This window comes from Palaemon carinicauda, chromosome 20, assembly GCF_036898095.1.
Source record: "Palaemon carinicauda isolate YSFRI2023 chromosome 20, ASM3689809v2, whole genome shotgun sequence".
Lineage (NCBI taxonomy): Eukaryota > Metazoa > Arthropoda > Malacostraca > Decapoda > Palaemonidae > Palaemon > Palaemon carinicauda.
The window spans coordinates 94,609,728-94,629,677 of record NC_090744.1 but is presented as its reverse complement, the minus strand read 5'-3'; the positions used below and the strand labels follow the sequence as shown (position 1 = coordinate 94,629,677).

Sequence of the window (19,950 nt, the reverse complement as noted above, 5' to 3'; positions counted from 1 at the left end):
TACCAGATGATTCACTTCAGCTTGATGACTACTTGTCAGATCCTATCATCACACAACACCTATAGAAGTACGACGATTACTTTGAATCAGTGTTAGAGGGAGCAATTGGACCCACCGCTCAATTCTGGGGAATGTACATATACTTCATCAACCGAGTCCATCGACAGCTACAGCGATGCATTAAAATGAATGATGTAGACGGTTATATTGTCATATTGCCAGTGGTTCTAGATATCTTCTTTGCATTGAATCGGCCGAATTATGCTAGATGGGGGACCCTTTTTCTGCAGAAGTTGTCAACCACCAAGCCAGAAATCAAGGAAATTTTGAAGAAGGGCGCATTCACCATCAGACGAACAAAGAACAACTTCAGCCGATCAGCTATTGATTTGTCATTGGAACAGTCTGTTAATAGGGATGCAGCATCAAGCATGAAAGGCATTGTTAACTTACGCAACTCTGAAAATGCATTGCGGAGGTGGAATGTCACAATGACACAGAGGGCTATGGCAGTAACTGAGCTAAGAACATTTGCCGGGTTAGAAATTGGAGAAACTGCAAGTGCTCAGTGTCAAAAGTCCAGGATCAAGAAGGATCATCATCAGATGAGGGTTCTCAGAGAGAAAATTGAGGAATTCTGCAATCCCTTCAGTGAGGAACCCCCAGAAAAACTAGTGAATCTTGCTTCAGGTCGGTCAGCATCACCTGAGACAGAAACATACCTATTAGGATCCATAAAGAGAGGCCAACAAGCCAGAAATATATTTGAAGAGAAATGGGACAGAGAGCCAGCCAGATTTCTTAAACCTTTGAAAAGGATGACAGTCACCAATTTCTCAGGAGAATATGACAAAAAGAAGAAAAAGGGGAAAACACCAGCTGTACAGAATGCCAAAAAAGTGCAAAAAGCCTGAGAGACATATTCATCAAAATAATTGTTGTAGTTGCTGAACAGACCAACTTCAACCTCAGACGTGTACTCCAGTATCCCATAACCAAATACCCTCTTTCATTGTCACATGCTGATGGGGCCCCCTTGAAAACACAGAAGTCAGCTCTGCTCAAAAGACTCGAAAGCCTTCAGAAGAACCTGATCACCGAAGTACCAACTGATACTGTCCATATATTTGATGGAGGACTCCTTCTTCACACTGTGCTGTCCACTATGAACATCAGTGCCTCGTTTGGATCAGTTGCCCGGACTATCCTCTCAACTGTTTGCAAAGGAAATGGAGATGAGGTCCATATCTGTCTTGACAAATACCTGCAAAACTCAATAAAAGACAGTGAAAGAAAGCTACGGGGAGCCGTTGATTTAAACTACAACATCACTGGAGCAGACCAGAAAATGAGACAGAAGGGTGACAAGTTGCTAAGCGATAGCACCTTCAAAAATGAACTTGGGAAATTTCTTCTGAGGGAGTGGCAGAAAGACCATTACTGGCATATCCTGAATGGAAAGACACTCTTTGCTTCCCATGGTGGAGACTGCATCCAGTACACCCCTACAGATGATCAACAAATCATCGTCACCAAGTCAACACATCTGCAAGCTGATCATGAGGAAGCAGATACCCTCATTGGGTTTCATCTTACAAAGCTAAAGTCAAGCACAGTGCTAGTGCGAGCCTCAGACACAGATGTTCTAGTGATCTTGATAGGGTTAATTGGCAATCAAAGACCAGAGGTCCGATCCATGACCACTGTTATAATGGACTACGAGACTGGCAACAACAGAAGATACATCAATGTGACAGATATCGTCAATGCCCTCGAGGAGCGTACCCCAGGATTATCAAGAGCCATGCTAGGTGCTAGGATACCATGCCTTCACTGGATGTGATTTCACCTCTGCATTTTACAGGTGACAAGATAATTTAACTTTTCTCCCACATAACGAAACATCATATATTTTCTACATTTTTACAAGTTCTTATTATATTGAAGAATTTCATAGAATAGTACCTATAATGTTGTTTTAATCTAAGACAGATTGATACTTGTACTAGAAGTAACCTTAAGGCATATCTTTCAATATCAGTAAAGTTCAAACATTTCAAAATTACTGGAAAGGCAAAGTTAAACCCCTTGAGATAGTTGAGAAGGATGCAACTGGTCGATTTCTCAATCTCTTTATCAACATGTGTGAAAAAGATGGCAGGGTCGACATTGATGTAGCCTCCGAGTTCGTCTGCAAGATGTATGGCCAGACCAAAGAAACAGATGTAGATGAAGCTCGCCACAGCAAACTGATGCAAATGACCGGCAAAGTAGATAAGGTTGGTTCCTACCCTTCAGCATGATTAGAGAAAATGTAACTTTCTTCATGGAAATTAGTACCTGCATTTGCAGATATATGCTTACTGGTATATGCATTAATATTGCTCTTTTTTATTTCAGAATAACCCCCTATTTAATATCAAGCGGATTGACTGTGCACTGCTACCACCATCACGTCCAGCCCTAGAGAAACAACTGCAGAGGGCTCATTTTGTCACAGTGGTATGGAGCCATGCCGATCAAGCTTCTCCTGATCAAGGCCTGTCACCGACTGACTATGGTTGGTCAACCAACGGGGAATTATTGCAGCCAATGTGGTTTGATGGACCTGCTGTTCCAGACACTTTGTTTACCCCTCCAGACAGCACTGCATTAGAAAGTGATAGTGATGAAACAATCATTCAAGTTGATTCAGATGAGGATATGCTTGATGAAGCTGATGGCATATCTGAACTAAGTGATTCCGATCTTTCAGATAATGAAATTTGGAGTGAGGACTCGGATGATTCAGAGTCAGATCCTGAGGATGACTGTTAAATACCAATACGAATATAATAAGTGACTTTAAAGGGACTAAGAATCTGCTACGGACTTATAGTATCATCCTATACCGTAGAAACATACACATGAACATTACAAAACTTGAAATTCACAGTAATTCATTCAAATTATGCGTAAACTATCATAATTCTTTCAAACCCAATTTTTCTGAAATTTAGTGTGATTTGATCTAGGAATATGGCATTTCGGGAGTGTCTGGCAGGGGTACCCCACCAATGAAACAGTCTGGCACTATGCATTTTTTATACAAAGGAACCGGCTGATAATTTTCCAATAGTTTTTATCTGGTTTGCTTTTCAGCTGATCTAGCCTAATTATTGGGTGTGGCACTTCGGGAGTGTCTGGCAGGGGTACACCACCAATGAAACAGTCTGGCACTATGCATTTTTTATACAAAGGAACCGGCTGATAATTTTCCAATAGTTTTTATCTGGTTTGCTTTTCAGCTGATCTAGCCTAATTATTGGGTGTGGCACTTCGGGAGTGTCTGGCAGGGGTACACCACCATTGAAACAGTCTGGCAGTATGCATTTCTTGTAGAAGGGAATCTTCTGATCATTTTCCAATAGTTTTTATCTGGTTCGCTTTACAGCTAATCTAGCCTAGTTGGGAAGGGTCAGTTACGTAAGTCTGGCAAGGTCATTCCCCCGCATAAAATGTCTGGCACCATCCATTTTTCATTTGTTAAGTTAAATGCTACAATTCTAGACTGTGATTGAATGGTACACATTTCAGCTATCCTAGGCTAATTATAGAACTATATAATAAAAGGCCTCATGACCACACCCACCACCCAAACTCCGGCAGACTTTCATTTCTGTAACCTCTATTTTACATGCAAATATAATATGTACCCCTAAATTGGTTCGGTTTTTAGCTAGGCTCAACACTGTTGAGTATAGGATTGTGATATCTGGTGTTAATCAGTGTAGTGGTCTTCGCCCATTACTTTTCATACTATATACACATGACATGTGGTTTGGTCTAGTAAACAAGCTTGTGGCATATGCAGATGATTCTACTCTCTTTGCATCAATTCCATCTCCTGAATGTAGATCTGGGGTTGCTGAATCCCTTAATAGAGATCTAGCTAAATTTAGTGCGTGGTGAAAATTATGGGGTATGAAGTTGAATCCTAACAAAACTCAATGTATGATTGTAAGTAGGTCAAGGACTAAGGCTCCTCAACATCTGTATCACAGCATTGATAATATTTCTTTAACTTTGTATGAATCTTTTAAAATTTTAGGTGTGATTCTCGACAGCAAATTTACTTTTGAGAAATACAGTACATTAGGCTGTGTCTTCTTCAACTGCACAAAAAATTGGCTTATTGGGAAAGTCTTTCAAGATTTTTGGCGATCAATCTATTCCGAAGAAGTGTTTTATTTAATTCTTTCATTTTACCTTGTTTCGATTATTGTTCTCCTGTCTGGTCTTCAGCTGCTGTTTGCTTAAATTTGTTGGACAGGAACTTACGGTCTATCAAATTTCATATTCCTAATCTAGATATTAATCTCTGGCACCGTTGTCCAATTAGTTCATTATGCATGTTGCATAAGATTTTTTATAATTCTGACCATCCTTTACATTCAGATCTTCCCGTACAGTTCCATCCTGTTCGTAATACTAGGCAGGCAGTTAATTCTAATAGCCAAGCTTTCTCCATCATGAGGCTCAACACTACACAGCACTCTAGAATTTTTATCCCTGCTGTGACCAAGTTGTGGAATGATCTTCCTAATCGGGTAGTTGAATCAGTAGAACTTCAAAAGTTCAAAGTCGCACCAAATGTTTTTATGTTGAACAGGCTTATACAAGTCCTTTTATAGTTTATATATCAAATATCTGTTTTAATGTTGTTAATATTTTTAAAATATATTACTCTAATTTTTCATTACCTCTTATATCGTTTATTTATTTCCTTTCCTCACTGAGCTATTTTTCCTTGTTGGAGCCCTTGGGCTTATAGAATCTTGCTTTTCCAACTAGGGTCGTACCTTGGCTAGTAATAATAATAATAATAATAATAATAATAATAATAATAATAATAATAATAATAAATACATATATATATATATATATATATATATATATGTGTGTGTGTGTGTGTGTGTGTGTGTGTGTGTGTAATTGCCAACCACAGATGGGATTCAATAACGAATTCAATCTTGTGAATACATGTCCACTGGAAAGTCTTATGATAAATACCAGGAGAGAGAGAGAGAGAGAGAGAGAGAGAGAGAGAGAGAGAGAGAGAGAGAGAGAGAGAGAGAGAGAGAGAGAATTAAGTCCATATAGCCTGGAACTGGGGACCTTGAGACCACATAGCGCCAAGGTGCAACTGGGTGACACCATGCAGTTGCACCGAAATAAAAGAAGGTGGACAGCAATATGTAAGAAGGGAGGCGGAGTTAGAAGTGAAGGCTTATAAAGTGTGTGCAACCAGGGGCCGAAGGAATTGCAAATACCATTTAGACCATTTTTCATATTTCCCCAACGAGATATCACCTATAGTCCATTTCTTTTAGCGAGTCATATTTGCACCGACTTGCAACGGTGCCCTTTTAGCTCGGAAAAGTTTCCTGGTCACTGATTGGTTAGAATTATCTTGTGCAACCAATCAGCGATCAGGAAACTTTTCCGAGCTAAAAGGGCACCGCTGCGAGTCGGTGCAAATATGACTCGCTAAAAGAAATGGACTATAAGATATCTTATTAGATTCGTTGCGGACAAAATGAAAGCATAATACGTTGTCTTCAACACCACGAACAGCAAGTTGGTATGTTAAAAAAAAACTGAAAATGGAAATATCAGTCCGTCTACTTCCCGCAACTGAGAGCTATTGGCCAAAACGTCTCTTGCGAAGAGTTGATCACACCGATTAAATCTGTTTTCGAGTCTCTTACATAAAACATTACATAATATTAAGTTAAAGAATAACGTGGATTTGACAAATAACACGGAATACGCTATGTGGTATGTTATGTATTATTGTAATAATGTACTATATTATTTCAAGTGTTACAGGTATTGCGCAACATTGCATCATATTGCATGAATAAAACATGTTATGCTTTGTATATAAGTGTAATGATTTATTTTGGTATTAGGATTCAAACCTTTGTTGATTACCTCAAAGATAGGATGTAATTCTTTATAGTTTTGTACTGGAGTAGGATTTAAGTCTTTTCAGAGCGATGCTCTTTTGTTTAGCAATGTTTTGGTTTTGTCAGATTGTGTATGACGCTCCACACACACACACTTAGGAGTCAGCTGTCATAGAGCAATGTAGTCACAAACATTATTAAAAGTGTATTTTAAGAATACCAACGTATCACTAAATCCCACCAAGAAAAATTGACGACCAAAGATGGGATCAGCTGAGAAATAATTACTAACAATTCTTCATCTATGTTCCAGGTAATTATTATGGTTAATAGAAACATCCTCTCAACACATACACATCATGGTACTCTAACTACTTAAGGAAAACTACCCTCAAAGTAAAGTAAAAAGTAAAGTTTCTAAATATCATACTTGTGAAGTAATTCAACTGACTGGATTACAAATGGTAATTCATAGCTTCAAAATATCTCTAATTTCATAATTTCCTAACCTTATTAAGAACTACTTAAGCCAATCACGGGTTATTCGAACATCTGATTTACGAGCAAATTTACTACGTTTGGAAGTTAATGGGTGTGCAGGTATTACAATTTGATGTTTATGCATCTTCGTGATAAATGGAAGCAAGATTTAATATATAAATTGAAAGTACAGTAGCCTTAGTATTAACAGTGAATGATTTACATATGAAATATATGCAGGTCATTGGCAATTTATAATAAATCCTAATATTGTAGATATTGCACTAAATAAAAGACCCGAAATTATTGTGCAGTTATACAAATTCTGCAGTTTGAAGTTTCGCATTAAATTTTGGAGGATCATACGAACTATTTAAGAAAAAAAAACGCCCAAAGTCCACTTAATTTATTTATCAACATCCAGAGGTTCCAAATAATTAGTTTAGTAAAGATTTATAATTCAATCAAATAAAAGGGCGAATCTTTCATCCGTAAGATGGTAGCCCATGAAACACGTGTCAAGTCCATTTTCTTTGGACTGTGCGATATCCATTTTCTTTAAATAGTAACATTTGGTGGACGCGCACAAACTCTCTTATTACCAAAATATCATCTTTCTATAATCCCTAAAACATTTTCAATAAGAAAGACGACGCATGGCGAAGCTTTAGGACATATAAAGATTTGGGACGGCAGAAAGATACCAAAAAGTCCATTTAATTGTTTTTATTCCCTTGCGTCATTCACCTACAGCCAACTAAATGTTTGAAGTAACACGTTCCGTTGTGCCAACTATTTGAGAAGGGGAGACGAGGGTTAACTCTAAAATAAGTGAAATTGCAGTGATAATAGTAACGAATAAAAAAATTACATGGGAACTTAAGGAAAACGAAGATGAAAAATCTCGTCAGGTCACATAGTCTTTGCTTACAATAAATAGTAGTCATGAAGGCTATGATTGATTCACACAGTCAGTTTCCTAGCGTTGCATTAGCTAAACAGAATCTTATTTCCAAGCGTCAACAGGGAAGTTCATTAGAGTTCAACATAGATTTTTTTCCAGTCAGTTTACTCAATCTTAAAAATATATTCATATCGTTTTGTCTCATAATATCTATGATGGTTTTTTTTTTTTTTTTTTTAGGTATAGATTTTGATCCGTTTATCTTCAGATTTTCACTTTACTCCTCTTCCTTTCATAGCCTGTATGAAGCAGGCTAATTAGTTCCTCTGTGTTCGAACTTCTTATTTCTTATTACCTCATCCCTTTCTTCTGGAACGGGCTAAATATATCAACATTGGGTGGACGATAACATTCATCTATGATCAGAAATACACACATACAAAACACCATTTAACACCAAATATAAATTGCAAGCATAGCTTTGACGCAAGACCAGAATATCCAAGCAACAAAAGGCATTAGAAATAGTACGTTGTTTTAGCTTAAAGTAAAAAAAAAAAAAAAAGACTCAAAGCACATATAAAAAAACAATAATTCCTGGAGATGAGACGACATATTTGTACAAGACCCGTAGGCTTTTTATTCTAGTTATAGAAGTGAGAAATAAACACCAGATTAGTGATACTTTGTACGTTCTCGTTATACTCCAGTCAGTGTGTGTGTGTGTGTGTGTGTGTGTGTGAGAGAGAGAGAGAGAGAGAGAGAGAGAGAGAGAGAGAGAGAGAGAGAGAGAGAGAGAGAGAGAGAGAGAGAGAATCTATAATCTCTTGCTATCTCTCTCTCTCTCACTCACATAAAAAACACACATGAATATATAATCAGTCGTTAATAAAGTACATACATACAAACATATATATATATATATATATATATATATATATATATATATATATATATATATATATATATATATAATATATGTATCTATTAAACAATGAATAATTATCCGTAACAGGAGAGAGAAATTTAAATTTAGTGAGAAGAGGACGAAGATGCAATGTTGAAACTTTACAAACAGAAAATACACAATAAAGGAAATAAAGAGAAGGAATTGGACACCATTAAAACAGAGAGAAAACAACGACATGAAAGAAGACTAGAGGGAAAAAAAATGAAAGCCAAGTATTTAATGAAAAAGTCGAAACTTAAAACGTAGTGAGTAGAAATGAAAAAACATTCGGAATTCTATAGTACTAATAGCTCCCGGGGATATGTGAAGTAGTTTAATGCGTCTATTACTTCTTGCCTAAATCAATTATTCGTTATCTCCATAAAGCCTTGACGTAAAAAAAAAAAAAAAAAAAAAAAAGTCTAGGAAGACAAAAGATTCAGGAAAAAACCTTGGTATTAGATAATTATTCGACTTTTTACTAATCTATGAAAATAGTATGTAAATTGCGATCCAGATATTCGTCTAATTGTGAAAAGGTATGCGAAAGGAACACATCTCCATGAAAACAATGGTATATGGACGAGTTGAAAGAATTAAAACCTGTGCTTCAAAATATGCGTAAAATAACTAAACTTTTTTTTGTACTTTAAAGATACATGAGTAATATCATTATCTTTATAATCAAGAAAATATAATAAGAGACTTTCACCAGTCTTTGAAATGAAAAATAAATAGTAATAACTACTAGAACTGCTGGGAATACTATATGATACAGAGGTCCATAATCAGTTTTACGTACAGCTAAAACAAACACAGTTTAATGTTGTTAAATTGAACTAGTCTCGCGTCTGAATTTTCTTTTGTCAGAGAAACACAATGGCAAAAATAAAAATACTTTCCATTCCGTACTTTTTTCAAGGCAGCATTCATGCTAATTGTTTGCTGAAAAACACATATATCTTTACTTAACGTATAAAATACCCCACAGAGAAGAAGTTAAGTACGAAAGGGAAGAGGATCCACGCAAAAGTTTAAACAAGATGATCGCTCATAACATCTAGAGCTCCGATGTGATGAAAGAAATGTTGGACCATCTGTCCTTGATGGAAGTGAAGTATCTATGTTGTATGCTAGTGAAATAAAATGGACGGTAGCTTTTAAAATTAGATATTCATGTTGTAAGTTTTGTGAAGTATGACAGGTGGAAGACAAATACGGAGACGGATATGGAATCTTAGGAAGGTATAGGCTACATAGGAAATAAGGATAATATAAAAGCAAATAAATATCGCTTGTGAATGCCAGAGGCAAGGGACAGTGGCAATCCCCAGAGGCTGACCATATATAGGTATGATCAGCGCCCAAGACCTCTCTCCAACAAGTTAGGACCAGGGAAGATCAGGCAATGCGGTTGATGACTCAGCAGAAAGACCTATAATCTCCCCTAAAAGCCATATCTATAGCTTAAAAGGATGGTGGGGTTGCTCACACTATTATAAACTATCGAACTTGAGTGGGTCTCAAACCCCCAACCAACAGAACCCTAGCCAGGGATGTTTCCAATAGGCTACCACAACCCGTTGTGTATAATTTGGGTACTTTTAATATGATAATTAAGTGTGTATGATTAGGTCATTCTATAAAGCAGAATGAGATGAATATTAATGAAAGTGTTTTCCAAATAAACTGAGACGGTGTTATTATAAAAAAAAAAGAAAAAAAAGAAAAAAAGAAGAAAAAAAAACTATGCGCTTGCAAGATAAAGAGGGTGTGTGTGTGTGTGTGTGTGTGTGTGTGTGTGTGTGTGGTGAATGAAAGTAGTTTTACGTGGCCGGACAAACTGAAAGTTTATGAAGAAGTAAATGTTTAGTGTTTTTCTTTTTTAATAAATCTTAGTGAAGACCGTCTATAGCCTGTGATAACTATTATGGATGTTTTTATATCTTAAAAAAAGGATAAAGAATGTGATAATCAAGAAATACACGCGATAAATATTTAGCAAAATTTAATTTATAAATTATATGTTAATAAATTTAATTTTATATATTTAGATTTATTTACTTCAATCAACCAAAAATTACAACTGATTTATTGTTTAGACTATTATTTTACTATTACCTGACTAAGGAAAGCTAAATCTAAACACACATTCAACTTGAAATGTTACAATGGTAGACTATTCCACATTCACGACCCAAGAATATTATGGTAACATCTTGTTCAAATAAAGATACATGTCTCTTGAAACAAAGAAATGGAATAAAAGCAGGAATTAAAAGGTTCGAATAAACGCAAAGGAAATGATCGACGCAAAACAACGTCGAACCTCGACAACAAAAGACATTTCCTGAAAAGTATCCAGTTCTTAACGACGTTGCTGTCCATCAGGGTAATCCTTTTATAAACAAACACGCAAAAGACGATATACGTTCAAACAAAACAAGAAAAGAAAGAGAATTGTTGAAGAGTCTCAACTCTCTCGTCTTAACAACGCTTTTTTGTCTGTCGAGGGTAACTCGAGAACACTTGCATCCCAGAAGGTATTCGAAGCATCTTACCTGTAATTTGACATTAACAGGCGAGGCTTTCTAGGCTACTGGACACAGGGCAAGTTGGACTTTTTTTGATGTTCAAGCATACCTGCATACTATCATGTGTGTACACGTGTGGATAAAGGTATAATTATACGTATGTGTACATACATACACGATCGCGCGCGCGCGCACATACGCACACACACACACACATATATATATATATATATATATATATATATATATATATATATGTATGTAGAAGTATTCTTTTTAACTACTCCCCCTCCTCACAACGCAGCTCAGCTTGACAGGATATATATATATATATATATATATATATATATATATATATATATATATATATATATATATTTATATATATACAGGTATATATATAGATGTGTATATATATATATATATATATATATATATATATATATATATATACCGTATATCCCGTGTCATAAGACGCTACAAGGTAAGACGCACCCTTAAATTAGCAAGGCAGTTCTAGAAAAAAAAAAATTAGGATTTTAAAAACTTCTTGGTACAAATCCTTAGTCAGAAACTCTAGCGTGATTACTGTCTTGCACCGTAACTTTTCTTATTTTGGGTGAATTATGAAATGTTTAAGTTAATATTAATTAGCTATAGGCCGATTATCCCAATTTTATTACATATTCATATAAGAAACCTCTAAAGTTGTCATAGTTTCCACCACAACTACACGTTTAGTCAGAGTGTTTGGTGTTTCAAGTGTTGTTTACATCAAAGCAGTGTTGCCAAAGGTGCATCAAATTTTGTAAAGATTTAAAATTCTAGTACTAATTCCAAAATTCCTCGTACAGCCTATAAATTTTCACACAAAATGTAATTATTGATTAAAGAAATCTAGACATTCTTTTAGGTGGAATAATTTTGTTACTGTTTGTGTGTTTCAAGGTCTAGTTACTTTTCTGCTAACTTGGTAATACTGCACTCAACAAACAGAATTTTTTTCCAACTGTCTGTTTGTATTATTTCGTAACTCAGGCAACAAAGTCATTATCAATATATTGCTTTATTACAAAAAGACAACAAAATATGAGAATATAGATATATACATCATAAATAACTCTGTCATAGCGTCGTCTGCTATGAGACTATTAGTTGGCATGTTTTCTTGTAGAAGAGGGTTAGCAAGTCATCAGCTGATTACAAAAAAAAAGAAAAAAAAAATTGCTACTGTACTTCATTGACGGATGTGCAATATAAAAATAAATGAATTTATTACATATTAATGATAATTGCAGGATTATATTCTATCTCTCGTGAGTTTGAGTGCTTGTATGTCAATAGTTGGGTGTTTGAAGGGTGTCAAACTCCCTTTTACAACTTTTTTCTTAAGTGTTAAGACACAGGGTGATTTTGGGGGGCACTTTTCGTGAAAAAAAAGTGCGTCTTACGACACGGGAAATACGGTATATATATATATACATACATATAATATATATATATATATATATATATATATATATATATATATATATATATATATATATATATATATATATGTGTGTGTGTGTGTGTGTGTGTGTGTATACATATACGCAGACATATATCAATATGTACATACAAACACAGTTTATACACATATGAAATGAGCTTGCTCAATATAAATGATTTATAGTAGAGCAATGAAATGATGAATTTGTCAACAATTAATTTCTTCACATGAAAGATTTAACACTATTTATAAAATCCAAATACGCTAATACTATGGATAAAATGGTACCACAAGACACGTATATGATACATAAATACATCTTCTTGGTAATAGGAAGATGAAAAATACATATTTATCGGGTTTATCAACCAGATGATTATATAAGAACGTTGTTAAAGACTGATCCTTCTGGTTTTGGAAACTCCCACGACTACCCGGATGGTTATTCTAATTCCAAATGCTCTGGAGAGATTTCAAAGAAGAACGTTCAAACTCTAAGCATCATTGTCTAACAATGTTTAAGCTCTTGGGCTTATAGCATCCTGCTTTTCCGACTAGGGTTGTAGCTTAGCTAATAATAATAATAATAATAATAATAATAATAATAATAATAATAATAATGATAATAATAATAATAAATATCATTAATGATAATAACAAAATAATAATAATAATAATAATAATAATAATAATAATAATAATAATAATAATAAAAATATAATCAATAATAATATGAGTAATAATAATAACAATAAAATAATAATAATAATAATCAATAATAATATGAGTAATAATAATAACAATAAAATAATAATAATAATAATAATAATAATAATAATGTCATCTTGAAACAAGAAGGTAAATAGTTTACGTTTGCCTGAATATAAATTCGTCCAAAAATGAGGAGTGTCGATTCCTATAGACATATCATATTTAGTATTCACTTAGTATCAATTTTTCATCCCCTATCGAAGAAAATTCTCCTTGAAACTAAAGACCTAACTTGTAGAAAAATCTATTTAGCTTCTATGCACGACAAAAAGATTTTTGAGGTGCATCCTATGTTATTTTTACACTCATAAATGAAGTCGCTATGTACATATTTATTACAGTGTGTACTAAAATTGGAGATGCATTTGTCCATTTTGGGAGTTATCATATACTCAATCCTTCGGGTTTAAAGGTTTAGAGGCCGCTCATGAATGGCAGAGGCAAGGGACAGTGACATTGCCCTATCGAGCAGGACAATGCCCTAGAGACTGACCATATAGGCCTATACAAATGATCAACGCCTAAGCCCTCTCCACCCAAGCTTGGCCAAGGAGGGTCAGGCAATGGCTGCTGATGACTCAGAAGATAGACCTATAGGCTCCCTCAAATCCCCCACCCTTAGTGCACAAGTATGGTGAGATTGCAGCGACCAAAGAAACTATGAAGGTTGAACGGGACTCCAACTCCAGTCTGGCTTTCACCAGTCAGGGACGTTACCACATCGGCCACCACAACCCTAATGATAATAAACAGTTTTCGACCAAAATCGGAGTAATATTGTTCTGGATTTTTTTTTTTTTTACAATGAAACTTCAACTTGACTAGAAAATTGAAAACATTTGAGATGGCCCCAGTAAGAGGGTCAGCCCTAAACTGGTGCTGGGAGAGTAATTCTTGGAGTAAACTCTGTAATTGCATTAAAAAGTCAAAGGAGATTGCATAGCCAGATATAGCTGAAGTAATACGTCACAGACCCTTCAGTAATAATTACAGTGTGCCTCGAGACGGGCACTGACGACAACCATTACATTCTGTGAAGAATCTTAGGTCTGTTCCTAACCCTATGAATATGAAAATCCATTTCCTTTTCTTCCTTTAACAATTGAATTTTTTTCTTTGGGGGTCTTTTAAGACCTCCCCCCTTCTGATCCAGGTGGGGAGAAGTATAAGAACGAAAAAATTTTACCGGGAAAGGGGATATACTGTAAGTGGCATTTCCAGTCGCTGCTTAGACAATCTCATCATCATCATCATCATCATCATCAGTGTTTTTCTAGTATCCCATTTTAACGCTAGAAAATTTACTTCTCTTACGGGCTGCCTGAAGACAAAGAGCCCGTGTTACATCGATGATTGTAGCAATATACCTCGCACGCACGTCTCATGATGTACAATAACCTGGGAAATGTGTTTCCTGCCTAATAAGGTCACATTTTCCGATTACCCCAGAACCATAAACCTTTTTAAGTTAATGTTAACACAGGGACCAACTAAAAACAAATGCTTATTCTGATTGTTCATGTATATTTTGTGAAACACACCGACGTGAGAAAAGTGAAATAGTTCCTTGATTTCTTTCAATTGTTCTTTTGACTTTGCCAGTCGTAGTAAATAAACAAAAGAAAAAAAAAAGGAAAATAACGGCCAGGAGAGGAGGCTCTGGAAATCTATGTCTGATCTACAGAAATTTGGTCATATATCCCGGTGCCAGGACCGGGAAGGCCATTAAGCACTACTGTATAGACCTTGCTCTTAGGTGAAACTTTTTTATGGGGGGATGGTCGAGTAGGTCTCCGTATTTGCCCGGTGAGGAATGTTAAAAGAAGGTTAGACAGCATGAAGGAAGGAAGCATTATTATTATTATTATTATTATTATTATTATTATTATTTTTATTATCATTATTAAATGTTAAGCTACAACCCTAGTTGGAAAAACAGGATGCTATAAGCCCAGGGGCCCCAACAGGGAAAATAGCCCAGTGAGGAAAGGAAACAAGATGAAATAAAATATTTTAAGAATAGTAAAAACATTGAAATAAATATTTCCTATATAAACTATAAAAACTTTATCAAAACAAGAGGAAGAGAAACTAGATAGAACAGTGTGCACAAGTATACCCTCAAGCAAGAGAACTCTTAACCCAAGATAGTGGAAGACCATGATACAGAGGCTATGGCACTACCCAAGACTAAAGAACAATGGTATTTTGGAGTCTCTTTCTCCTAGAAGAGCTGCTTACCATAGCTAAAGAGCCTCTTCTACCCTTACCAAGAGGAAAGTAGCCACTAAACAATTACAGTGCAGTAGTTAACCCCTTGGGTGAACAAGAATTGTTTGGTAATCTCCGTGTTGTCAGGTGTATGAGGACAGAAGAGAATCTGTAAAGAATAGGCCAGACTATTCGGTGTCTGTGTAGACAAAGGGAAAGACTCGTAACCAGAGAGAAAGATCCAATGTAGTACTGTCTGGCCAGTCAAAGGACCCCATAACTCTCTAGCGGTAGTATCTCAACGGGCGGTAGGTTAAGTAAGCTGGAAGGGAGGTAAGTAAGAGGCTGTTAAATGTTACGTGCAACTAAAGGCCGAAAGGAATCTTTTTACAGCCCACCAAGTGAGATGCCAAATGATATCACTACCTCCCTTCGGGACGGGAGTTGAGACGAAACTCCCGCATGCGGTTGACACGACCTCTTTCGATGTATTAAACCACCCCTGCTGTATACTGTATGAGGTGTTGCATAATTTAGGCCAGTCAAACCGTCCATTGCCGATGTCCGTCTGTGGGTGTAGGGAGATGAAAGGCATGATTTATTGCTCATAACATTTGGGTTTCTATGCAGATGGCATCGGCATGAAAGGATTGACGATGCAAAACATAAGGTGACACAAAAGGATTGTTGGGCTCTCTCTCTCTCTCTCTCTCTCTCTCTCTCTCTCTCTCTCTCTCTCTCTCTCTCTCTCTCTCTCTCTCTCTCTCTCTCTGACTAAATTTTGTGGACACATTTTACAGCCTCTATAGAAAAACCTTAACTTTAAATGTGACAATATTTTGCAGATCACTTTATATCATATGTTTACTGAAAATCGAAAAACCTTTAATGTCCCTTCCTCCAGAAGTATGAAAGCACCTCCACTTTCAGAAGTAAAGGATGCTAACTAATTACTTATGTAAATGTATGTCTTACAGTCAATGGATATTACGTGATTCTTTATGAATATTTCTGGAAAAGTATGCTACTTCTTTCCAAACTCTCATTCCCTGGTGAAGGATGATATTTGATTTTTCTTGAAAATAAGTAGAATTTTTCTTCTCAAGCGTGACGGATATTTTCGTGGTTCTTCCTTGAATAATCTCACCAGGTGTGGTGTGATAGATAAAAGGTAACCTTTCTAATTTGAACCAAAAAAAATGTTACCTTGAAATGATACTAAAGATCTTGTGAAAAAAGGACATCTCCTGACAGTAAAACTGGCAGAATCATATTGAAACTAGAAAAGCACTCTGAAAATGCAGACCTTCACCACGGCAGCTTATTTCTCGACCTATTGGATAGATTTTGCTTGTCCGTGACCTTGACCTTTGATCTTTCAAAATTTAATTATTTCTAGCTCTTTACATTACAGATTAAAATCCATCCAAGTTTCATTAATTTACGATTGAAATGGTGACCGTATGGTTGATGACCGGAATTTTATTTTTTACTTGACCCTGACTTTGGACTCGACCTTGACCTTCGACATTAACATGTATTAATTAGTGTGGATTTTTACACACTCAAATACGAACCCAATTTAAAGTCTTTGTGACAGCGATGTCCAAACTTATAGCTGATTAATTGAATTGGCATTTTGCTTGACCATGACCTTGATCTTTGACAATGAGCTTCTAAAATTTAATAACTTCCAGCTTTTTACATAACAGTTAATCCCTGCAAGTTTCATTAATCTGCGATTAAAATTGTGGCCAAGAAGCTGTTCACAAACAAACAAACACATACACAAACACAGGCAGTGGCAAAACATAACCTCCTTCCAACTTCGTTAGCGGAGGTAATAAGGAAAAACAAAATGCGACTTTACTCGACACCAAAACTGAATTGAAAAAGTAGATGCAAGCTGGTCCAAGTTAAAGCCAGTCTCTAGATGGTTTAGTCTTGATGAGAAAAAAAAAAAACTCCAATGTTAGAGTAGTACAAGGTATAATTACGAGTGATTGTAGCTTATCAGTTTTCAAATACTATATCAATGAGACACCTTTAAAAATTATCATATAAATATATATATATATATATATATATATATATAATATATATATATATATATATATACAGTATATAGAGTATATATAATATATATGTATTATATACATTTATATATATATACACAGTATATAGAGTATATATATATAATATATATGTATTATATACATTTATATATATATACAGTATATATATATATATATATATATATATATATATATATATATATATATATATATAGCCTCTGATCTTGTAAGTCAGAGTGTTTTGCTATTCGTAACATCTACTGTTTCTTTCACTGAGTGTGGTGAAGTCTTACGATGAAAAAAAAGTTCTAAACCTTAGAAAATGTTAGAAGAGAATATAGAATATAAATTTCTATATTGGAATTAATATAGTTATTATAGTCCCCGCTGTTGTTTATAAAAATCGAGACTTTCTTTAATGAGATGGAAGACTATGCAATTACATGTGACGCATTCACAGAATATGTCTGAGAAATTATAAAGAGCAAAAAAGTTTTTTTTTTTCTTTTTAAACAGGAGGTGATTTATTCTAATGCTACATATCTGGTGTAGACCCACTCTTTTTATCCTTCCTTCTTTCCTATATAATTCTTAATTCCTATTTTACATAAAAAAAAAAAAAAAAAAAAAAACACTGAGATGACCTCTGAACGAAAATGAATGATATCCATATAGAAATAACATAGAGTTATCTTATAAGACGACGGAGCTAAAGATACGTCATATGTTTAAGGATTAAAAACCGCTTATGAATGGCGGAAGCAAGGGACAGTGACATTGCCCTAGCAAACAGGACAATGCCCGAGAGACTGACCATATATACATATGATCAGTGCCCAAGCCTCCTTTCCACCCAAGCTAGGACCAGGAAGGGGCAGGCAATGACTGCTGAGGACTTAGAAGATAGACCTATGGGCTCCCCAAAAACACCCCATCCTTAGTTCACAAGGATGGTGAGGTTGCAGCGACCAAACGAACTAACACGCTTGAGCAGGACTCGAAGCCCAGTCTGGTGATTACCAGGCAAGGACGTTACCACAGGGGCATTTAACTTGCTCTAAATAACATCCAGTTGGACAGTTAAGTACAGTATATCATTGTAATGTATAGTAATATATTTTCCCGATGAATGGTAAAATGTTTTCTTCTAAGGAATTAATAATATATATATATATATATATATATATATATATATATATATATATATATATATATATATATTATATGTGTGTGTGTGTGTGTGTGTGTGTATGCGTAAAATTCACAGGGAAACGTGTTGCATAGATGCAAAAGAACCACGGGGGAAAATGAAATAGAGGAAAAGAGACCTTTTCCAACTAGGTTTGTAGCTTAGCTTGTAATAATAATAATAATAATAATAATAATAATAATAATAATAAATAATTGATAATAATAATGATAATAACAATAATAATAATGATTATATATATATGTATATATATATATATATATATATATATATATATATATATATATATATATATATATATATATATATATATATATCCACGAAAGGAAAGATGAAAATACTGGATCGAAGTTAGTCTTATCAGCGACATAATGTGACTCACAAAGTACTAACTCCACTCAAGTCTTATTTTCCCGATGAATGGCAAAATGTTTTCTTCTAAGGAATTAACTATCACTTCCACCAGTTGGAACACAAAATATTAACCCTTGATTAATCACAAAATATTTCCCACTACTGGATCGCTTAATATTATTTTTTAATTTTCATCGGCCGGCTAAAAATATTTGCCTTTACTGAATCAAGAGAAATTTAACCCCCCCCCCCACCAGGGATAGTAAGACATTATTTGATTGGATTACAAAGCCTTTTCTCCAAAAGGCTTGTGATATACATAATCATAAATTTGAAACTTGGGCAAATATTATTAGACGTGTTCATACGGCTTTAAAAGACTAAAAGCAATAAAAGGACGAAAGATGCATTTGTGAGAAATAATAGAACTTTATCAACGAATAGGCTAAAATAAAATCGTACCTGAAAACTGAACAAAATATTTACAAATATTCGGAAACTAAAAGACAACCAAGTCTTCAAAGATACCTGTAACGAAAACCTTTTGTATTGTCCATCAATGTGACTTTTTAGCTATTGAACAATGATGTATTGTTGAAGGGTTTACGAGGAGATGATTGAGAATAAGCGAATAGAATAAAAGATATACAAATGAAAAACAAGAATCTAGTAGATTAACAGTAAATAGAATGAGCTAAAAACGACTTATTTAGATGCATTGACCTCAAAACTACTGGGCTTGATTCCAGCTATATTGATAACTCAGAGAGAGAGAGAGAGAGAGAGAGAGAGAGAGAGAGAGAGAGAGAGAGAGAGAGAGAGAGAGAGAGATTAACTATCGTGACCAACCTTTTTTCCCACACATCATTATGCAAATATGAATTTCTCTTTCAGCGAGTTCGTCTGTTTGTGCCTGGCCTTTACCCTATGCACAAGTGGTTTGTTCAGCCAACCAAAGATGACCGTCCACACTGACAAAGGCCTCTGGAACAACATTGGCATCGAAATGCCATCTTGCC

At 35.0% G+C, this 19,950-nt stretch overlaps 2 protein-coding genes across 2 annotated transcripts in view; one reads left to right on the top strand and one right to left on the bottom strand.

The window, feature by feature from the left end:
- LOC137659542 (uncharacterized) overlaps positions 1-19,950 on the bottom strand; it is a 439,525-nt gene that overhangs the window by 36,992 nt on the left and 382,583 nt on the right. The window lies entirely within an intron of this gene.
- Positions 2,009-3,060, top strand: LOC137659539 (uncharacterized). The gene is made up of 2 exons (XM_068394406.1): positions 2,009-2,279; positions 2,401-3,060. Exons 1-2 carry the CDS (start codon positions 2,142-2,144, stop codon positions 2,815-2,817), a joined length of 555 nt encoding a protein of 184 aa, XP_068250507.1. The 5' UTR covers positions 2,009-2,141; the 3' UTR covers positions 2,818-3,060.